The 22,014-nt window shown below is 38.5% G+C and overlaps 1 protein-coding gene across 10 annotated transcripts in view; it reads left to right on the top strand.

Annotated features, from left to right (window-relative positions):
• Window positions 1-22,014, top strand: part of Sema5a (semaphorin 5A) — a 435,987-nt gene that overhangs the window by 347,714 nt on the left and 66,259 nt on the right. For all 10 annotated transcript variants that reach the window (XM_074077743.1, XM_074077739.1, XM_074077747.1 and 7 more), the window contains 3 exons: window positions 5,156-5,273; window positions 14,359-14,540; window positions 17,584-17,727. In XM_074077743.1, coding sequence (XP_073933844.1) covers window positions 5,156-5,273; window positions 14,359-14,540; window positions 17,584-17,727 — 444 coding nt within the window. The remainder of the gene's footprint in view (window positions 1-5,155; window positions 5,274-14,358; window positions 14,541-17,583; window positions 17,728-22,014) is intronic.

Consider the following 22,014-nt stretch of genomic DNA (forward strand, 5'->3'; position numbering starts at 1 on the left):
GTTCTCAGCCAGACAATTTCAGACATCCAGTTATGAATCACATAAACACTCAGCAAGACATTTTGATGTGTACTTACTTTACAAAGTCAACATTCGCCCTTCAAAATGAATTTATTATTTTCCAAATCCCAATGTCTTAAATTTTTGCCTGCCTTGGCTTTCATCTTGCCTCTGAAGACTGTGGATTCTCCTTGGTTAGTTCATTCATTGTGTATTTATTGAATTTAATGCATGCCAGACTCCAAACTAGGTCCTGAGTGTATGATGACAGATGAGGCATTCCCTGACCCTTCCCTTCTGGGGCTCAGTCTAATGGGAAATTCTGCTACAAATAAAATCATTTAAATATCTGTCAAGCCCAATGGGTTTGGGGTTACTTACACTTTGTTCCAAGATGTATTTATATAAGAAATAAGAAGATAAGACAATTACTAGTATGACAGAAACAAGTCAGATAAAGTCACCAATACATAGGTAATCAAAAATGCACAACTATCATACTCAATGAGAGTCCAACTTCCATAAATCACAGTGAAATTTTTAATGACTATGTCTTTTTATTCTATTATTCAAATTAACAAAGAACATAACTGCAAATTTAAAAATGTACAGAAAAATGTAGATATATGTTTTTGTTGCTGTCATGCTAAAAGGAAAGTAGAAGTTTAATATGATGAACTTCCAGAACCAAATAGCAAAACAACAATGCAATTAAAAATGAGCAGCATATCTAAATAGAAATTTCCCCAAAAAGGACATACAAATGGCTGACAGGTACATGAAAAAACTACACAGCATCAGGGAAATTCAAATCAAAACCACAACGGGGTGGCACATCACCCCAGAAAGAGTGATTGCTGTCAAAAAGACCAAAAAAGGAAGTGTTTGTGAGGAGATGAAGAAAAGGACTGTTTTGCACACTGTAGGAATGTGGGAATTAAATTAATATAGCCATGATGGAAAACAGTATGGAGATTCCTTCAAAAATTACCAATAGAACTATCATATGATACAACCATTTCATTTCTGGGTTACATAGCCAAAAGAAGTGAAGTCAGTAAATTGGAGAGCTACCTGTACTCCCATGTTTATGGCATCACTATTCACAATAGCCAAGAAATGGGAAGAATCTACATGTTTATCAACTGATGGATGGATAGAGAAAGGCACCCATGTGCAATGGAACATGTTCTACCATGTTAAAAGAATGAAATCCTGTTATTTGTAAGAACATTGATGAAACCAGAGATCATATGTAAGTGAAATAATTCAGGTACAGAAAGACACATGGTCTCATTCATACGAAATGCAAAAATGTCGATCTCATAGAAGTTGGGAGTTGGATGGTGGTTACCAGAGGCTGGGGAGATTAGCAGGGAGGGAAGCAGAAATGTTGATCAATGGAGTGTAAGTTACAGTTATGCAGGAGAAAGGAGTTCTGATGTGCTGCTGCAAAGCAGAGTGACTATAGATAACAGTAATGAACTGTACATTGGAGAGCTTGAATAAAGAATTTTGACAGGTTTTACCATAAGCAAATGATGAATGTAGGAGTATACAGATAGGTCTAAACTGATTTGAACAGAATATCATGCATGATTGTTTAGAAACATTGCAGATGTAATCCCATCAAGATGTACAATTCTGACATAGGGCCACCTTAACTTTGCCTGGGCTGGTCTCAAATTCATGATCCTCCTACCTCCTCCTCCTGTGCAGCTGGCATTGTAGATGTGCATAACCCACCCACCCAATTTTCATGTTTTTATATATATCAGTTAAAATAAGTTTTAAATTCAATTAAAAAGTCATATTCTTGTATTTAAAGTCTGCCTCCAAATATATTTATTTCTAAAACCTACTTTCAGCAAATGTGTTTTCAGAATTAGACCTTTGGATTCTGACCATGATTATTCTCTGAATTCAGATACTTTGAAATACCTGGGCAACATATGAAATTATAATAATTTATAATACTGTAAATTTATTACCATGTTAAGGAAAATATTGACTATTGATAAATTGTAAATTTTTACAAGGTACAAAATGGTGCTATATTATAAAGATACAATAGGAAATGACCAAATCAAGTTAAAATTTTATTAAAAATATTCATTTTTCAAGAAAAAAACATTTCCAAAGTGGAATAAAGAGAAGTCACTTTTATAATGGTCACATTAATTGGAAACTCGTGATTTGCCTTATGGTCTTTTAAAGAGAACCAACTTCCAAAAATAATAACTCATCACGACTGGTTTTTCTTAAAGTATAATTTTGGAATAAGGGTAGAACTCATCAGAATTTTTCCCATGATGTAAAGTATCTAACATAAGGAAATTGTATATGCGCAGTGTTTTTATTCAATGGGAATTTACGTTTGGATAGAGGTTGTAATATTTAAGGGATAAGTGGGTGCTAAGAATATGCAGAGCTATCAGCACTGTAGAACAAAGACGCTGTTGTTCAGGCAGATTTTCACCTGCTACCACTTGCCATCCTTCCCTCTGACGCAGAGCACAGTGGCCTATTTCAGGACCCAGGGAGGCTCTGGAGCCTGAAGGAGGCTTGGAGCAGAGGGAGATTGTCCATGGAATTATCCCCTTTTGCAAGCTTAATTTTACCTAGTGGTCATGTTGCTTTAATAAAAATATGAAAAAGAATTTGGCACTTTGGGACAATTCTCTAAGTGTAGCTTTACAGTGCTTACCCACTAGTGTGAAAAATGGGATATTGATTGGGGCAAATCCCAAGGTGAGATGCATGTGGTGTCACTCTGTCAATAAGGAATTACTTTGGGTTCATCTTCACAGCTGCAAGCATAAATGTGTTGCTTTGGGCTAGTTTGATACTGGAACACTCTGACGTTCAATCTCACTGTCATGTCCAGGTGAGGGCAAAGCAGGAAGCAGGTCTCTTGTCCATCCCAAGTCCCCGTCCCGCTCAGGTCTCGGCCACACTTGATGGGTCTTCAGTTTTTCAAGCTTCAAGGTGTTTTGTATAATAGCAATACACATCAAATTCTACTGAATGAAAATTATCATTGAGATTTTATTTCAGTTATTATGAATTAAATCACATCCCTCATTCTTACACCTGACACCTGGATTTGTTCATGTTGGTGGGAGGTTTGAGAAGTTCATATTTTTAAAAATATGTATACATGTTTTTGTTTATTTTGTTTTTGAGGAGGGAAAGAAAGGACCACTACAAAAATATATAATATATGGAACAAAAATAGGCAAATGAAATGATATAACAGAAAATCAAAAGGAATTGGGATATATTTTCTTGAAGTGGGGAATAACTTTGTAAACATGGCATAAGACATTTAGATGCTATGAAAAAAATACTCACAAATATTATTGCATAAGTTTCATATTATTCTTACCTCGAGAAAAACATTTAATGACAAACAGGAAAAGATTATGCCATCTGGTTGAATTTTAATACAATAACCATGTAAAAAAACCAAAGACCTATGAAGGACACCAAGCAGGAGCTGGATGTGGAAAGAAGTTTACACACAGGAAAAACTGATCAGTGTACACACTCATACCAACTAAGCCCTACCCTAACTCACCACTTAAGGAACAAAACAGACCATAGGGAAATTCTGGATTTTTTCATCTACCATGAAGGGATAAATTAAACAATGTCCAGTGTGGAACAGAGTGGGGAGAAGAAAACACCTACATATTGATTGTTGGTGCAAAATTAATTATACCCCAGACTTTTAACTCTTCAGTTCCTCTTACAGGATTTTATCCCATACAAAACTTGTACCAAAATCAGCATTGCATCCTTGCTTTTAGAGGAGAAACTTAAATTAAGGTTGGCTTAAATGGATACTATATAGCTAATAAAAGGAATAAGGTAGAACTATGTTTATTGGCAAAAAGAGTGTGGTGTTTTTAGGTATAAACAGCAAAACATGAAATGTGTATACTCACATTTCTACACACTACAGATTGTTTATTATCTAGTATGACATAAATCATATCGTTATATGTAAGGGTAACAAAATGTAGTATATGTAAATACATAATGTATATATGTAAATTTATATATATGTATAATTTATATATGTAAAACTGCATGCAGGCAGTTTTATAATACAAATGTGTGGAGAAAATATTTACAGAATACTTAAGCTAGTATCACCATCCCTACTCCTGAGAAAGAAAGACTTCTATCTTGCTCTTTACAACTGTTTTGGTTGAATTTTTACATGGAGGTCATGTATCAAAGTGTTCTGAGGTTATATTGACAAGAAATTGTTTAGCACCCTGTTGTACCCCTACCTAACTCTGTTTCTGCCTAGGCTTTTAAAGCCATTCCTATTTAACTTTTTAGGTAGCTGATAGATAATTATTCTATAATAACTTAATGAATAATGGCTTTGAGCCATTATCTCTGGTATTTATAATGAGGTGGCATAAATTCTCATCTAATGAAGTTCATGTTATATTTAGATATCCCCCACCTATAACTTCTTATCTAATAGATTGGATATTATAGAATTAACTATATGAAACCACTTATAAATTGAAATCTTTTAATACCTTAAAACTATAGTGCCCAAAAGGAAGACACCCCTACTGTATTAAATTAGCACTAGCCACATGCAGTGTTTTAGAAATACCTGCTTGTCCTTGGGGGCATTTCTAAATTTTTTGCCTCAGTTTTCTCATACCCAGAGAGGTGTGGTGCTGCTGCTGATTATGGTGATGGCAAAGGTAAGGTGAAAATCTTAACATCTGGCTATCATGGTTGAGTGTCTCAATGATGTAATAGTTTGTATTGTAGTTAATATCAACAGATGGCCCTATTATTAAGCAGATGATAATGGTGATCAGAGTGATGGAGGTGATGGAGAAAATAACTATTATTATTTTTGGACATTGGAAAACTCTGACTTTAGCCCAGTTATGTCTTCAAAATGCTCCTATGTGCATATACACTCAACTCTCTTGTATTTTAGATAAGATGTAGATGTTTCAACCAAAAGAAGCAGTTTAATGTTAATCAGATACCAGGATAGCTACACTCTTCATTGTGCAGACTGCATAAGTACCATCAGTGCTTCTCCCATCCCCTCTCCTGCATTAGCCTGGTCAGGCTTCCTCTCCACTGACCCTTTGCTGTGTGTTTGCAGCACATGCATTGGGGCTCAGGATCCTTACTGTGGATGGGACATGGTGATGAAGAAATGCACGAGCCTGGAGGAGAGCCTGAGCATGACGCAGTGGGAACAGAGCATCTCTACCTGTCCGGTAGGTGCCCACATGCTCTGGCTTCTGAAAATACCGCTCACGGGAGAAGGGGAGGGAGTTCACCCTCCTGACAATTCTATGCACGCACCTTGGGTGCCTGCAGTTTTCCACACTGGAGCAATTCCTGCAAACCTAGTCTGCTTTCTACATGCTTTCCATTCGTACCTTGCAGTAGGGCCACACAAGATCTCCCATGCTTTTTGTCTATTTGAAATGTCTTAACCAAAAACAGTGCTGGTTTGCACTGTTTTCTGCTTGATTCTTGGAAAGTTTTTTCCCTGCAGAGTTTGGTGTTGACTCTTTTGTCTCTGGTTGCTCTAATAAAATGGGAATTTCCATACTCATGCATTTCCCTTGGGGAATATAATTCCTGAAGTTGACAAAGGCAAAGATTTGAAAAGAGTAAACTAGAGGATATTATTTTGACCCCATGTGTGGCTGACTCATCGACCCTGCTCGGGTCACAGGAAGGCCTGGGAGAAGCAGCCTAATGTTGGTTCCCACACTGAACCCTCAGAAATGAGGAGAAACAACTGCATTTAGAGGTAGACCCTGAATCCAAGAAAAGCACATCCCACAATCTCCTCTGCTCATTTGTGTGTTTGGGTCTTCACTTGCAATACTTTTTTTCCTTTAGAACTCTTCATCCAGCAATTTCAAATTCTTCTGTTCTCTTAGCACATAAGCAACAACTGCTAATGTCCACAAATTTGAAACATTGCTAAGTCACTTTCCATAATGTAGCTGCCTTTCTGTTCTGGCACAGCTCTGCAAGGTAGCTGGGTGGAAAGAAAAGCTGCACAATTTGTGGGGAGAAGTCCTGACTTTTTTTTTTTTTGATGCAGTAGAATGGCCTAAGGTATCTGGATAGTCAGTCTATTTGCTTCCTATCGAGGATGCTGCTCTTTCCATGAGCTAAACCATGTGCATATGAAGCCTGTCTTTCATGAGCAGGCAGACTGGAGGGAGAAGACCAGGGCTATGGAACCAGTGTCCTTTGCCAGATGTCATGGTGGGATGGAACAAAGGCACCTGTGTGAATGCATCATCTCATCCAGACTCTGAAAGTTTACAAATGGGATTAGTTTAGCACCTTTAGTTTTGGGACTCCAGGATTTTAGAAGAAAAGAAGGAACATTTTCTTTCTTGTCTTCTCATTAGTAGTTAGAAAATGCGAGCATTTGTGCTAAGTCTCTCCTCATTTCCGAACAACACGTTAAGAGCACAAAGGTGATCACCTTAAATTCTTTGCAGGAGATAAAAACATAATGTATACTATCTGAAATGTAACTCCAAAGTACAGACATGTCCTTTAGAAAAATAAGTGCATCTTTCTGCAAATCTTTGACCTTGCATCTTTACTGGTTAAAAAAATTCCGAAATAATTGCAGTTCTTCCAAAACAATAAGAACATTGATCCTACTTGTTTGTTGTTTGAGTAAATAGCTGAGATATGTTGTTTCTATCATAGGAATTTCACTCTCATGCACTTGGTTTATAATAAATATATGTCTTGTGTATTTCTACAGTAAAAAAGAAAAATGAAGGAATCTAATATTTAAGAAGTGATCAAAGAGTTGTGACTAAGGTTGTTTCCTGCTAATGACAGGACAGTTTCTGTTGCAGTTGTAAGGCAACATGGATTTGTCCTCATGCTTTAAAAATAGAGTTGATCTCTAACTCAATGTTACTTGTAACAGGTCTGTTTCTTTGGATATGAGGTGATTCCATTATTCAAAACTATATCCCTATTGTCCTCCCTAATGGATTTTCTCACAGAATAATATGAACTTTTGATAAGTTAAGAATGTACAAAGAAGCCAACAGTAATGTAGAGAAACCTTCACTTACTTTTCCTGAAAATCATTGAAAAAAGTATTTGGTTTCATGTTACTTTACTTTATTCTATTGAAATGCAAGAGTTAATTTATTGGTTAGACCTCTCATATCCACATTTCATCATTTCTGACATTGGCTGTGAAGTATACCATCATTTATATATGTTGCAATCTTTTAATTTTTAAATTAGTTCCTTTATTTTTTGGGTTTTTTTGGTACTAAAGATTGAACCCAGGGCCTAATGTATGCTAGGAAACACTCCACCACTAAGCTATATCTCCAGCCCTTATATGTTGCCGTCTTTCATGGATTGCAAAATGTCAGCTAATTTTAGAAATGTTAAAATACAACAAAAAAATTCCTGTGATCAATTAATACTTTTCTTACCTTATCTACATGTACATACCTAAATATGTATCAAGAAATAAAACTTTATATCTAAAGGTTTTTGGATGAGAACAACATGTAAAAGTCTAAGTTGAATGAAAGAGAAGAGATCCTGTTACATCTAGCTCAATAAGAGAGATATGTTGATAGAATCTACCAAGTAAGTCTTCACAAACACTGGATCAATGACATAGCACCACTGAGTTCCCCAAAGTAGGTCTTTCAGTCAAACCTCACACAGTGCCTATGATTTATGGCTGTCTCGGTCTGTTTGTGCTACTATAAAAGAGTACCTGAGACTGGATAATTTATAAGGCATAGAAACTCATTTCTCACAGCCTGAAGGCCGGAAAGTCCAACATCAAGACATTTTGCCTGGTGAGGGCTTCCTGCTGTGTGTTCAGAAGGGTTAGGTGGGAGGGCAAGAAAAAGCCAGCTTCCTCTGTCAAGCTAATTAGATCTTACTCAAGTGCTTCAAATCCTCTAAACTGAGAGTAATATTCTCAGTCACAATTTTATAAGCAAACAGAATATCCTTAAGTATGCCAGTAAACTATTGCCCTGTCTTCTGGACCACAAAAATACCTACAAATAGGGCTCCTTTTGTGAGAAGTCATCATCTTTAAATCCCTACACCCTGGGAAAATTTTATTGGGGGTCTCCTCTCCCACTCAAACTCCTAGGGGAGCTGGGCAATCTCTAATCTGCACAATAATGCCATTCCCAGCTTTTAGTATCTCACCAAAGCTATGGCTGGCAAGTGGGCCAGTGATCCAGCTGTCACTCTGCACTCTGTGCTGAGAAAGCAGGCATGGCATTAGTTTTGCATTTTGCAAGGCAATCTACTGTAAGACAAGGAAAAAGTAAGTGAAGTTAAATTGTGTGTCTACAACATGTGCTCTGTGACACATTCAGCAAATTTCAGTGGATTATCTCATTTAATGCTTATGGTGACAGGATAGACATTATTGTATTCATTATATTGATGAAAGAATTGGACTCAGAGGCATTAAATAAAAGCTGACCCTATTCTTCAGTTCTAGCTGAGGCCATCAGGCCAGCTTAGTTCTCTTCAAAGGTCAATCTTTCCTTGTATCGCATTTGTAGAGATAGGCTTAGGGATGATATTAAATTGATGTCAGAACGCACGACCTATTCCTAAAGAGTATATCCAATATCCAATTTCATTGAAATCTCTGGCAGAAGGAACATGAAACTTTGAAAATAAAGGAAGATCTGTGTATTCTTAAAAATGTCTGAATAGAAAATGTCTGACTTCAATTTAACCATATGAGAATAATGACTGGAGCACAGCAACCATGAGCTGTAGGGACCTCTGAACTCACCAAATCCATCTAGACCATTGGCCAGTTGAGAATTAATGAATTGAACATGAATGAATCAAATATACTATTATGCATTATGCTCATTAAAAAAAAATTGGACCTTTCTTAGCTAGCATTGCCATTTCATTAGGTCCTAAGAGAAGTTAAATTAACTATTACACATGGGGATAAGGTTATATGAGTTTTATTCTTTTGCAACTCTAACCAAAGAAGACTATAAGAATCACATTACAGAATAATCAACTGAGATCACAGTTTCTGAACCCAGCTTGTTTGGACTGGTACTGGGTTTGTTTTTTGCTTTTTTTTTTTTTAAATAACCACAGTGACTTTGAGAAAATTTCTCCTCCTAACTAAGCCTCAGTTTTCTGTAAATACTTAGGATGTGGTGAACAGTCAAGGAGTTGATACACTTGGCATAGGCTACTGGTGCACAGTGCATGTTGTGCTGTAGTTTAATATTTTATTAGAAATCCCTAACAGAAATTCACCTGGGGAAGGTGGCGAGATGGTGGGTTGTTGGCATTCCTTTAAACTAGCTCGCAACCAACTCTCCCAAAAAAGGAAATAAGAGGAACCCAGAAGACACCCACAGTGTCCCCTAACCAGCAAGAAGCAAAACCCTCTCCAAATTTGAAAATAGAGACAATCTAACCACAGGAAGAATAAGAAGAATGACCTGCAGGTCAACACTCCAGACCTCCCCCCTCTGAAATTGCACGCAGCTCCAGGACTTACTCAGTGGTAAGTCCTGCTGCCCAGCACACACAAGAACTCTGAGCTCCATGCTCCCCCATAACACGACCTGCTAACTTCACCCTGAAATGCCAGGGAAACCAATGCCCCTGTATAAGCAGGTCCCAAGGCTCCCACTGCTTCATAGGTAATAAAAGGTGCAAGCTAGCAAGCTCGGTTCCCCTGGCAACAGTACCACAGAACTGAGCTCCCTGAAGCCTGTGTGAGAGATTGGGTCCAGAACTCTGGCAGCATAGAGGCTTTGTTCTCCTAAGCCAATGGCAGTGCCAGAGGACTGTGCTTCCAGAAGCCCATGCAGGAAATTGGGCCCCAAAACCCCCACCACCTACTGGCTCAGTTCTTCTGAGTGGACAGCAGTCCCACAGAACTGTGCATCCTGAGGCCTGTGCAGGAAATCAGTTCCTGGAAATCTTGTTGCCCTCAGGCTCTGTTCTTCTAAACTGGCAGCAGCTGCTCTGTCTCCTAGAAGCCCATGCCCCAGTGCAAGTAGACTCCAGGGCCTCCACTGCATGGTGGGCCCCAGATGATTCCAATCTGCCAAACTTGCTGCCCCATGGTTCCCATTAACTTGCTACATGGTGCCGGCATTCTGCCACCACACATCCCAGTGAACCCTAGGCTCTAGGCCTTGCTAATCTGTTGCCAGGAGCTACAGAGCACAAAGGGCCAGCACTCCCCCCTGGCCCTGAGAGCAAGAGGGCCCTTGCTCACCAATCAAAGAGGAAGAATGACAAAATGCCCCCTGAGGGCACCAGAAGCCCAGCGCTTCACTCCACCTCCCTGCAATCACATCTCTCTTGTCCAAGAGCTGGACTCCCAGGTCCTCCACCAAGTGGCAATGCACCATCCTGCTGGTGCTAGAAGGCCTACCCCGACAATGCACAGAGACCCAGCTTCACCGCAACTGGAGGAGGGCCTCTGCATCCCCATAAAGACCAGGACCTCCAGCCCCCTGACTGAGGGGAGAAAAGAGGCAATTGCCACCACAACAAGAAACCTGCAAGGGTAACATACCCAACATACTCCTCTCTGAGGAACACTGCCTGAGCTCCAGGAGGAAAAAAACTTAAAACACCAACTACAGGGGCACAAGAGATTAAAACCATAACCAAAACCAACTCCAGATGCGTAAATCTCAACGCAGAATGAAACAGCAAGACAATTGATCTCCATCAAAAGCCAATTTCACCACTAAGTATCTAAAGCTGAATCAACTTAGAATGTAACATATTTATACATGGAAGCAATGCTAGGAATCTGCCTGTATAGCTATCCTATCTCAACTAGCAAAAATGCTTTGTCTTTCTTATTATTGTTTATACTCTCTCTCTTCAACAAAATTAGAGATAAGGGCAGAACCGATTCTGCCTGAAAGTGAGGGGGGGATCGAGGGGGAGAGGGAGGGGGCAGAGGTTAGGGGAGAAGTGGCCCAAACAATGTATGCACATATGAATAAACAAGAAAAAAAAAGATATGGAAACTCTGAAAAATAATCAATCTGAAATAAAGAAGTCAATATCCCAAATAAATATCACATGGCAAACAGAGTGGAGCAAGCTGAAAGTGGAGTATCAGGAACTGAAGACAGAGTAGAGGAATTAGAACAAATGGCAAAAGATCATGAAAAAATTGCTAAGAAAATATGAATTAAATATGCAGGATATCTGGGACACCATGAAAAGACCAAACCTATGAATCACAGATGAAGAAGAAGGAGAGGAGATACAAACTAAAGGCATTGACAATATATTCAGCAGAATAATAGCAGAAAACTTTCCTAACCTCCAGAAAGAGAGTCACCCAGATTCAGGAAACTTACAGAACACCAAACCATAAGGACCAAAAGAGGAACACCCCCAGACACACCATAATCAAAGCACTGAGCACACAGAACAAAGAAAGAATTCTGAAACCTGCAAAAGAGAAAAGACTGGTCACACACAAAGCCAAACCCATTTGAATAACAGCAGATTTCTCAACTCAAACTCTAAATGCAAGAAGGTCATAGAAAGATATAATCCAGGCCCTGAAAGAAAATAACTGACAACCCAGACTAGTCTACCCAGCAAAACTATCCTTCCTAATTGAAGGAGAGATTAAAACTTTCCACAGCAAGGAAAAACTAAAGGAATTTGCAACCACCAAGCCAGAAGATACCTAAGGGACTTTTACATATAAAAGAAGAAACTAGAGTGAGACAGGTAGACTCAAGAAAGAATAAACCCTTTTGAGCAAGCAGACCAGTAAACAAGGAATAGGTGAAACCAAACAATAGGGGAATGAAAATGTCTGGAAACAACAGGCATCTCTCAATACTAACAGTGAATATAAATGGCCTCAATGCCAAATCAAGAGATATAGAATAACAAATTGAGTTAAAAAGCAAGACCCAACCATATGATGCTTACAAGAGACTCATCTTACTGAAAAAAATAAACACTGGATTAAAGGCAAAGGATGGAAAAAAGTTCTTCAAGCAAATGTACCCCATAAACAAGCAGGAGTAGGTATACTCACATCTGACAAAGTAGACTTCAAACTAAAATCAATCAGAAGAGACAATGAAGGGCACTCATATTAATTAAAGTAACAATTCAAGAGGAAATATCAACCCTTAACATATATGCACAAAACACAGGGGCACCTGTATACATTTTAAAAAACTCTAATAGCCCTGAGAACACAAATAGATGCTAACACAGTGATAGTGGGAGACCTGAATACCACACTATCACCAATAGATAGATGATGCAGATAAAAAATAAAGAACTTTCAGAGCTACTACACACATTAGAACAAATAGACACGGTTGACATCTACAGAGTATTTCACCCCACAACTAGGTAATATACATTCTTTTCTGCTGCTTGTGTAACTTTCTCCAAAATAGATCATATTTTAGGACACAAAGCAAGTCTCAACAAATTCAAGAAAATTGAAATAACTCCCTGCATCATATCAGATCACAACAGAATAAAGCTAGACCTCAACAACAGAAGAATGCCCAGAAAATACTCAAACACATGGAAACTGAACAACAAATACATGCAACACAGGAGGGGATAAGAGAAGCAAAAAGAGTTTTCTCTTCTTATCTGGAGAAAAATAATTTCCAGAAGCTAATTTCATTCTCCTATTGAGTCTCATTGACCAAATGGAGTACATATCCATTCCTAGACCCACTACTGGCCCAAGTTAGGAGGTTGCCATGTATGTTTTCAGCTTTCCATTGCTGGCAGAAGTGTGATGGAATAAAGCTGCTTACCTTGTGATAGCCAGAAAACAGAGAGCCAAGGACCTGGACAAGATATACCTTTACAGGTACCTCCCTCCCTCAGTGACCTACTTCCTTCAACTAGGTCCTGCCTCCTCATAGCCCAGTCAGCTATGAACTCAACAATGAACTAATCCGTTCATCATATTTTTGCTTTCATGGTCCAATCACCTTTCAATAGTATCAAAGCTGGGAATCACGCCTTCCACACATGAGCCTTTAGGGACATTTTGTATCAAGCCATGACTGCCTTATACTAATTGGGATTCCCCCAGGTCTTGGACAATTCTTCCTCTATTCTGACAATGCTGGGGAATAATTCCTGTTTTGAGCCCCAACGCCCTTTCCTTTAGATGTTTCCTTATTAAAAAAAACTATTCACCCTGCAGGCTTTCCTGCATCAAGCTCTTTGGGTTGCAAGCATTTTGAAACTCAGTTTCCCTTCAGGAAAACTAGAGCTGTGAGCCCCTGAATCAGTGTTTCCTCCTGGTTTCTATGCTGTCTTGAGTTTGAGATTTCCTCGGAATCTCTTATAGGTACAGAATTCCAAGTTAGGTTCTTTTTCATTACTTTTGCATTTTAGAGGAGGAAATAAGGAGCAAGGGACTTGGAGAGAATATTCCTTGCCCCAGATCTTACCTTTCTCCAATTTGCTCTCTCAAAAGTTTCTGGTCAATATTGGGGCAACTCATAAACCCTCAAAAACTTACAAATGCATCCAGAATCCTGCTGGCTCTTTTACCTGGCCCATTCTTTATCCTAAGACTCAACACAGCAACTTGTTCTTCTCAGACCCCTTGATATTGTTGATTGTTCCCTATTTAGTTAGCAACCATAGCCCTGGTCATAAACCTCATCAGCCTTTACACAGAGAAGTGACTATGTGACCACTGACCTATAAACTTCTAGAAGGTGGTCCCAGCGTAGCTTTGACAGAAATATGCCTGACATCTAGTAGAGCTCTAGTTGCTCAGTAGGTTTTCAGATGTTTTGAACTAAATCAAAATGCCATGTTGAGGTGAAATTTTGAAACTGATCTTCTATTTGTTTGAATGTATATAAATGTGCAATGGATTTGTACATGTGTGATTTTTCTTTCCAATTCTTCTGTTCTTTGAATTTCCCACATTAGTGGATAATTCTTCTAAAACCTGATCTCCAAGTCACCAGCATCCTTCATTCCTTCACTTCTTGCTCCTCCTTGCTCTTCCTTTTTCCTTTTTTCTTCCTCCTTTTCCTCTGGTCCTCATTCTCGGTCTCTTCCTTTTCTCTCCCTCCCTCCTTCTCTCCTTTCCTCTCCATTTATATCAGTGACCTCTGCTACTTCACTGTCACAGACTCTCTCTCAATCATCCCATGCTAACTGTAATTTAAAAAACATCCTGTAGGGGTTCTAACTGCCTCGTGAGTGGTATTTCAGTTTTACTCCATTTTGTTTACAGCTTTGCACTTTCTGACACCTTTACTTGTATCTGCCTCTTAGACCAGGAATCTCACCGTAGATGGGAACTTTGGCCCGTGGTCTCAGTGGACACCCTGCACGCACACAGATGGTGCTGCCATGGGATCCTGTCTCTGTCGGTCCCGCTCCTGTGACAGCCCAGCCCCACAGTGTGGTGGCTGGCAGTGTGAGGGCCCCAGCATGGAGATCGCCAACTGCTCCAGGTGGGTCCCTCAGAAAATGCTCATATACAGTCATGTTTGAACTCTAGTGGTTAAGGAGGTGAGAGGCAGAAAGACAGGGACACACACAACTGAAATAATACCTGATTTACAGACAGAAATTGCAAAGTGTAAATCTAAATTTGTCCATATTTCCATCATCAAGTTAAGAAAGTATTATTAATGTATTGAATACGATTTGAGGGAAATCTCCATGTTACTTAGGAATCTCTTTGCAGAATATATGGACTAGTCATGCTTAGTCAATGTATGGATTGAATACCCAGGATACATGAGTCGGAAGATAGAAGAAGCAAAGTCCTGGATCGAAAACCAAAGTTGTCCTCCACAACCAGAGGAACGATTTAGACATCATGATCCATTAAATAGGTTCTGCTTCCTCTGTCATGGGGTTGTTTGATTTTTTTTTTTTTTTACAACTCTACTCAATTTATTTCCCCTTTCTCTGCACTTGGAGCACCATGACCATCAGAATTGGGAAAGTCTTTAAAGTCAGTTCCATTTCCCTCCTCACTTGCTCATTAATTTACATTATTAAAAAAAAGTATTGCTTTTTATGAGCCCACCTAAAATTCAGAAACCACTGGAATAGTTAACTGTGAAGTAACTGACAGTGAATCTCAGGTTGGGTGATTAAAAGTGTGTGGCAGCAGGAAATCCCAACGTGCCCAAGAAGAGGGGTCAGACCCGTAAGGTGCAAGTGGGAAAGGTAAGCCTTGCCCTCTGCTGGCATTTTTCATAGGGCAGGCTAGATCACCCCAATGAGTTGAAAGGAGCCAGTTAGCCACAGAAATGTGATTATTTCATATGACAGAAGGCACAGGCGTATCAACACCGTATCATTCACTGAGTAATTTCTACAAAGCTAAATGGTTTTCATGGATTCCTAGTAGAAACCTTATAAAAGCAACCAAATTGTTATTGTTTGAAGATTACAGTAGTAACTTACTTTTTTTTTTTTACTTTTTATATCATTTAACTACAAAGGGAGTATCACGTGCATTGTGGTGACTTGTTTATTGATAATTCTTCTGTTCCTGTGCTGGTTGGAAAGTGATTCTGTAAACAAACTTCAGTATAAATCAGTGCTCATTTTAAGATTAAAACCGAGTAACTGAACAGGTTTCAGTGACACCGTAAATGTACAAATGGATTGCTTTGTGGGAACTGACTTAATCCTCACAATGTTCCATTATCTGATAAATGATTACTTTATGCTACTTTTTCAAGTTACCTGCACTGTGTCTGCAAGTCGTTCAATAATTCAGTGCATTATTTTGGTAATCTGTAAGGTTGTCGGTAGAAGGGTATAAGAAAAGAAAATAGCTAATTACTTTCATGAGAAATATGGGGCAATCTCTTCTGTGAGCAAATTACTGTATCGCAAATTTATTATAATATGTATAAAGCTATCAATATATATTTTATTTCTATCACTGTTAAGTGTCAGTGAATATAGTGGGGACATGTGAAGTATACTAAGCATTTTCTTAGAAGGACTGTTATTTTAACTCGTTTTACGGTTACACATTCGACTTACTGCTTATACTTGTGTCTTCCGTGGTGTAGTTGCAGACTTTCAGGTTTCTACAGGAGTGTGTAAGTAAACTGTGAGTTAATGTAGCTGATGTCCTTCAGAGCAAATGCAAACCCTTTGAAAAGGAGACCCCATTGTCAGGGAACTCCTCATGTGATTACAGAGCAGAAAACATTCCACAACACTCATCCATGGACATGGGAGAGGAGACTCTGCATTCAAATAGATATTTTAAGACCTACAATACTAAAATATTTATAATTATTTTTAATAGCAGAAAAACTGCTAAGGAGATATTGAAATTATAAACAGTTTAAATACAAGCATTCTAAGGAAAAATATAATACTGAAAAATGCCATCAGCTATTCATAGTGGTTTATTTTATAAATCACTGTTATAAAATTGGTTCACTTTATTTTTATTTTATACTTTTATATACTTGTATTATTAGATGTGTACAATACAGTAAATGAATATAGATTTTTCAATTAGCCCTTCTTCTTTTTGTTCTTCATATCTTTGTCAGTTTTTATAAAATAGCCAGAATCTGAATTTAAATAGTCTTCCTTCAGTTTTAATAGTTTGCTTTATAGGAAAAGGGGACCAGGAACTAGAGAAAAGGTGAGATCAAAAAGAATTAACCTAGAAGGTAACACACACGCACAGGAAATTAATGTGAGTCAACTCGTGTATAGCTATCCTTATCTCAACCAGCAAAAACCCTTGGTCCTTCCTATTATTGCTTATACTCTCTCTACAACAAAATTAGAAATAAGGGCAAAATAGTTTCTGCCAGGTACTGAGGGGGTGGGGGGGAGAGGGAGGGGGTGGAGTGGGTGGTAAGGAATGGGGTAGGGGCAGGGGGGAGAAATGACCCAAGCCTTGTGTGCACATATGAATAATAAAATAATAATAATAATAATAAAAGAAAACATAGGAAGCTTAACAAAAAGAAAAAAAAATAATAGTTTGCTTTAAAGCCTGAACAAGGTAGCCCTCTTTACCAAGATGATGCTGTCAGAGTTGCTGATTTCCACTGATGTTAACAGACTTAAAGAAACCACTATGCATAATTTTAGATGATTGCTTTGTTCAGAAGTGTACACTTCATAGATTATAATGGATGTAGTACAAGTCAAATAAAATTGTGAATTCTAGAACTTTAGGATTTCATTTCTAATAATTTTCAGTGAAATGCTGTTATTCTATTAGTTTCACATTTTCCTGACTAAAATTTCTAAAGAGTTTTTAATATAGTGCACTTTAAATTGTATTCTCAAATGGCTTGTCCTGACTGTTAAATCAGATGCCAGGTATAAGAAGACTCACAGGATTTGATGATCCATGGCCCAATGTGTTCCCTTTTCCCAGCACCCCACAATCACCAGATGGTTCACTCCAGGACACAGACATTTGCAATGAGTGCAGGCAAGGTCTGAAATCTGAGCTGATTTAACAGAGTGATCACATTGCTTCCTTTCCCTCAGGAACGGAGGTTGGACTCCCTGGACCTCGTGGTCACCCTGCAGCACCACCTGTGGGATTGGCTTCCAGGTGCGGCAGCGGTCCTGCAGCAACCCCACGCCCCGGCATGGGGGCCGGGTGTGTGTGGGACAGAATCGCGAGGAAAGGTATGTGCCACTCTGCTCCCAGCATCTCCGTCCTCATGCTTTCTCCCATCCCAGCGTGGTCAGTTTTAGTTTTGGATCTAGCTTAACTTATCTGTGGCATCCCTTTTGGTTCTGTTGAGTTGTCTTCTTATTTTTTGACATCCTTTAATTTTGACTAAAGTCTCCTACTAAGAGCATCTCTCTTTGTGCCTACATGGTGGGGCTGGCTCAGTAGAGCAACTTAACTCCCAAGCCACTGGGGACTCAGGCACCTCTGTGCTGAGCTCCTGGAGACAGAGAAAGAGAGGCTGTGGAAAATGGCTGTTCTTGAGACATTTAAACTAGACCTGTCTCAGAAGCTACAATTCCCAGGAGGCCCCAGAAAAGGTCAGATCCAGGTGATGCTGGGCAGGTAAGGCAAAGTTTCCATCAGAAGTAAATGAAGTGGCTGGGGTTCAGGAGATAGCATACTCAGGGATCGGTTACAGTTGGAGCTACATACTAGTCTCTTAAACGCTCTCAAATACCACAAGGATCCTTTCTTTTTTTCAGCATATACTGGTGACATTTCCACTTAGTTTTGGATCTAATAGTGTGTTTCTTTGTGTAGAATTAATCGTTTGGTTTTTCCCCAAAAATTGACAGTTGTGTTGTTGAATCTTTCTTGCCATTTAATGTGTATTCCAGTTTGTCACTACTGGCAGAGATTCCAAATGCGTGAATTTCACAGTACTTTTAGGATTCTTATTCTGCTCTACTGACAACAAGTTATTGAATGGTTTTCAGTGCCTTTTAACAAGAAGTAATAAACTTGTATTTGGTGACATGAGTTCAGTGGAGTCTCACAAAAACCTGTATACAGTTGTGTACAGCTAGGTACTCTATATAGTTATATATACAAAACAAACTGGCTTACTATACAGGTAGTTACTAGTAAGTATTTATTACTTGAGATCAACCGGGGAGTATATTTTCTTTTACTCTTCAATGTGTTCCTCAACTACCAATCAAGATTTCCTCCTTTTTGACTGATAGGAAAAGGAAGGTAACTTTTATATCCAGGGTTTGTCATTTTTGAGTAGTCCTGAGTCAGCCTTGTACAGATCTGTCATTTTCCATCTAACACCTATTGATAGGTGGGAAAGCTGTTTATTGAAGAACTGTCTACCTGATATTTCCAAGCCTTGTAAGATTTAAAACTGGTTGGAAGTACTTAAATGCTATGAGTTTTCACATTGCTGAGCCCATTCAGGCAAAGCCACTCTCATCTGGGCAAAGGCTTCCCTGAAGTCTGATAAGTGGCCTCATCTTCTGAGCACAGACGGAGGAAGATGCTGCATATTGCTGTGGTTAAAATTCATCCCTATATCCACACATAAGTGGTCATGATGCTGTGCTTTCAGGAAAAGGTCAGGGAAAAGATGGCTTGTGTCTGGGGCAATGACATGTAAAATGTTCTTGTGCACAGAGGACGTGTTCACTGGGGAAAGATAAGAATGTGCTCAATTGAGGAAGTTTTAATTTGAGTAATAAAGAGATGATGGATGGATGGCAAGAACATGGACTCTATAAGATTTTTACAAAATTAATTTTTCTCTGTGGTATAGCATTTCTAGAGGGCTACCAGGAAGTTTTTTAAATCTAGAAAAACCAAATACCTGATAGCCCTTGTCTTTTGTAGGCAAAAATGTCTCAAATTTCTTTGCCATGCTACATGAGGTCTCTCCACCTAAGGAGTATTAAAAAACAAAACAAAACAAGCAAACAACAACAAAAAAATCCTACCCTTATTTAGTAATAGAGATATTTGAGAATTAGATTAAAGGAGCTCATGACCTCCATGGGAAGGTACAAAATTCTAAGGGGTCAGCATATGAATTAATAAAATTATGCTTCTTTAAATACCATCAAACCTAAAGAAGTCCCAGATGGCTACAAGTGGATAAATTGATTCTCCCCCACATTCCCTAAGTTAATGCCAGGATTGTAGATAATGGTTTCATCTGTGACAAAACCTCCTTTATATGCAATAATTCAGCAGGAAATTAGGTTGCAACAAAATCTCTCAGAAATTTTTTCACATTATGTTTTATTCCTCCAAAATAACATATAAAGAAGGTATCTCACTTAATTTTTTTAATGTGCTATTAACTGTGTGGACATTTTTTTCTGTTCTAAAATTTCCTTTGAAAGAATATTGTTGAGTAGCATGAATGTGTTGAAGTACCATTCCCAACGAGACCAGCAAGGAGGCAGAAGAAACAGAAGTTGGTGCAAATATCATCAAAATGCAAATATGATTGGTTATCTGTGTCCTACTGTACACACTTGTTCCACAAACACCTTTAGTACCTCACAGTCTCAATGGGTCGGGTATTCCTGTGTGACTATCTGGATCCTCTGCTCAGGCCTCAGCAGTACTTGGAAGCTATTTCTAAATTTTAGATCTTTTGCCATCAGGAGGGGCTGATTTCCGAAAATGATTCAGCCTTTGTTCCTTCTGCTTATTAGTTCACCCTTCAATTTTTCTCTCTCCTCCTGCACTATCAGTAAGCAATGAAACGTCAAGCAGCACTTTCAACACTTTGCTTGGTCATTTCCTTAACTATGTAATGCACATTCGCAACTTCCACTTCTCACATCACTGTAGGCAGTAATTTGGGATGCTTTTTTATCATTATAACCAAGTTCTCCCTCCTAGTTTATGCTTATGTTTCCTTTTTAGTTTTTATTATGGTAAAATATAGGTAAATTTGCTACTTAACTATGTTTTAGTTACTTGAGAACTTACTTGGATACATAAACACATTTTGTTTATCTGAATTGATGTTAAATTTGGAGTCAGCTTGCCTTGGCCCATCAGAGTGTGCTGGAAAGGACATTCAGAATTAATCTGCACTCACAGAACAGCTCGGGCACCATCAAGTGAAGAGAACTCCCTTTATATTGTCTGATGAGAGACCGATGGAGTTGTCCACACCAGAGCCTTTTCTCTCTTGTTTGCTTTCTTTTCTTTTTATTGGCGGTATTAAATTGTACATAGGTAAAGGTACTATGAGGTTCCCACACATGCATGTGATATGTTTTGAGCATATTCACTGCATCTGTGACTCTATTTTCTCTTTCTGCTGTTCTTTTTCCCTCTTACCTCTCTGTCAGTCCCCCTTTTACATTCATGACCTTGGTTTTAGTTTCTTTTGTCTTGTTTTAAATGTTTAATTCATGTAAGTGGAATCCTACAATATTTGCATTTTTCTGACTCACTTGTTTCATGTAGCCATCAAGATTCATCAACATTGCAGCTTATGTCATAATTTCAACCCGTTCTTAAATGTTATTAATATACAGTTGTATGTCCATAAAAGCATTTTACTTATCCATTTACCCATCAGTAGATAAAGGTTATTTCTTCTTTGTGTCTATTGTGAATAATGCTAGAGTGGACATTGATTGGCATTCAAGTTTATATTCCAAGTCTTTTGTGCACACATCTATGAGTGTAATTGCTAGGTCATACATTAATTTCTGAGAAGCTGCTTTCCATTGTGGCTTTGCCATTGTATATTCACACCACCAATGCACAAGTGTTCCAATCTCTCCACATTCTTGCCAACTCTTAGTTCTTTTCTACTGTTTCCATTGTTGCCATTCTAACTTATAGTTATAACACCAAAGATAAAATTAAACTTGTAATGTTGACTTGAATTTCCCCAATAACTAAATGAGATTGAGCACTTCCTTGTGTGCTTAATTATGTGTTTTATTTGAAGAAATATATTCAGGTCCTTTTCCCATTTTTGAATTGTGTTGAATTTTTTGTTCAGTTGAGAACTTTATCCTATTTCCTTCTAAACCGTCACTGTCATCATCCAAAAGTCTAAAATTTTAGTAATAGTTTATACAAAATGATTCAAGTTTTCTCTACCAAGTTCCACAAAGTTCTTGCTTCTGTGCATCCCTGGTCACAAAGCCACTTTCACATGTTTAGATATTTCTTACATTAGCACCATGCTTCAAAGTACTACAATCTGTTTTATTAGTCTTTACGTAACAATATTACCACAGTTGTGACTGTTTAAAAACCACATCTTTGTGTGCTTACAGTTTCTGTGCATTCAGTTGGGACACAGCTCTCCTGGGTCCTTGGCTCCAGGTTGTCACAAGGCTGCAAATAAGTCATAGGCTATGGCTGTGTTCTCATCTGATGTTCACCTGGGGAAAGATTCCCTTAGTTGTTGACAGCTTGAGATCCTTGTGAGCTGTCAGGCTGAGGGCCTCAGGTTCTTGCTAGCAGTTAACTGAGGGTCA

The sequence above is a fragment of the Castor canadensis genome, chromosome 6 (genome assembly GCF_047511655.1).
Source record: "Castor canadensis chromosome 6, mCasCan1.hap1v2, whole genome shotgun sequence".
Lineage (NCBI taxonomy): Eukaryota > Metazoa > Chordata > Mammalia > Rodentia > Castoridae > Castor > Castor canadensis.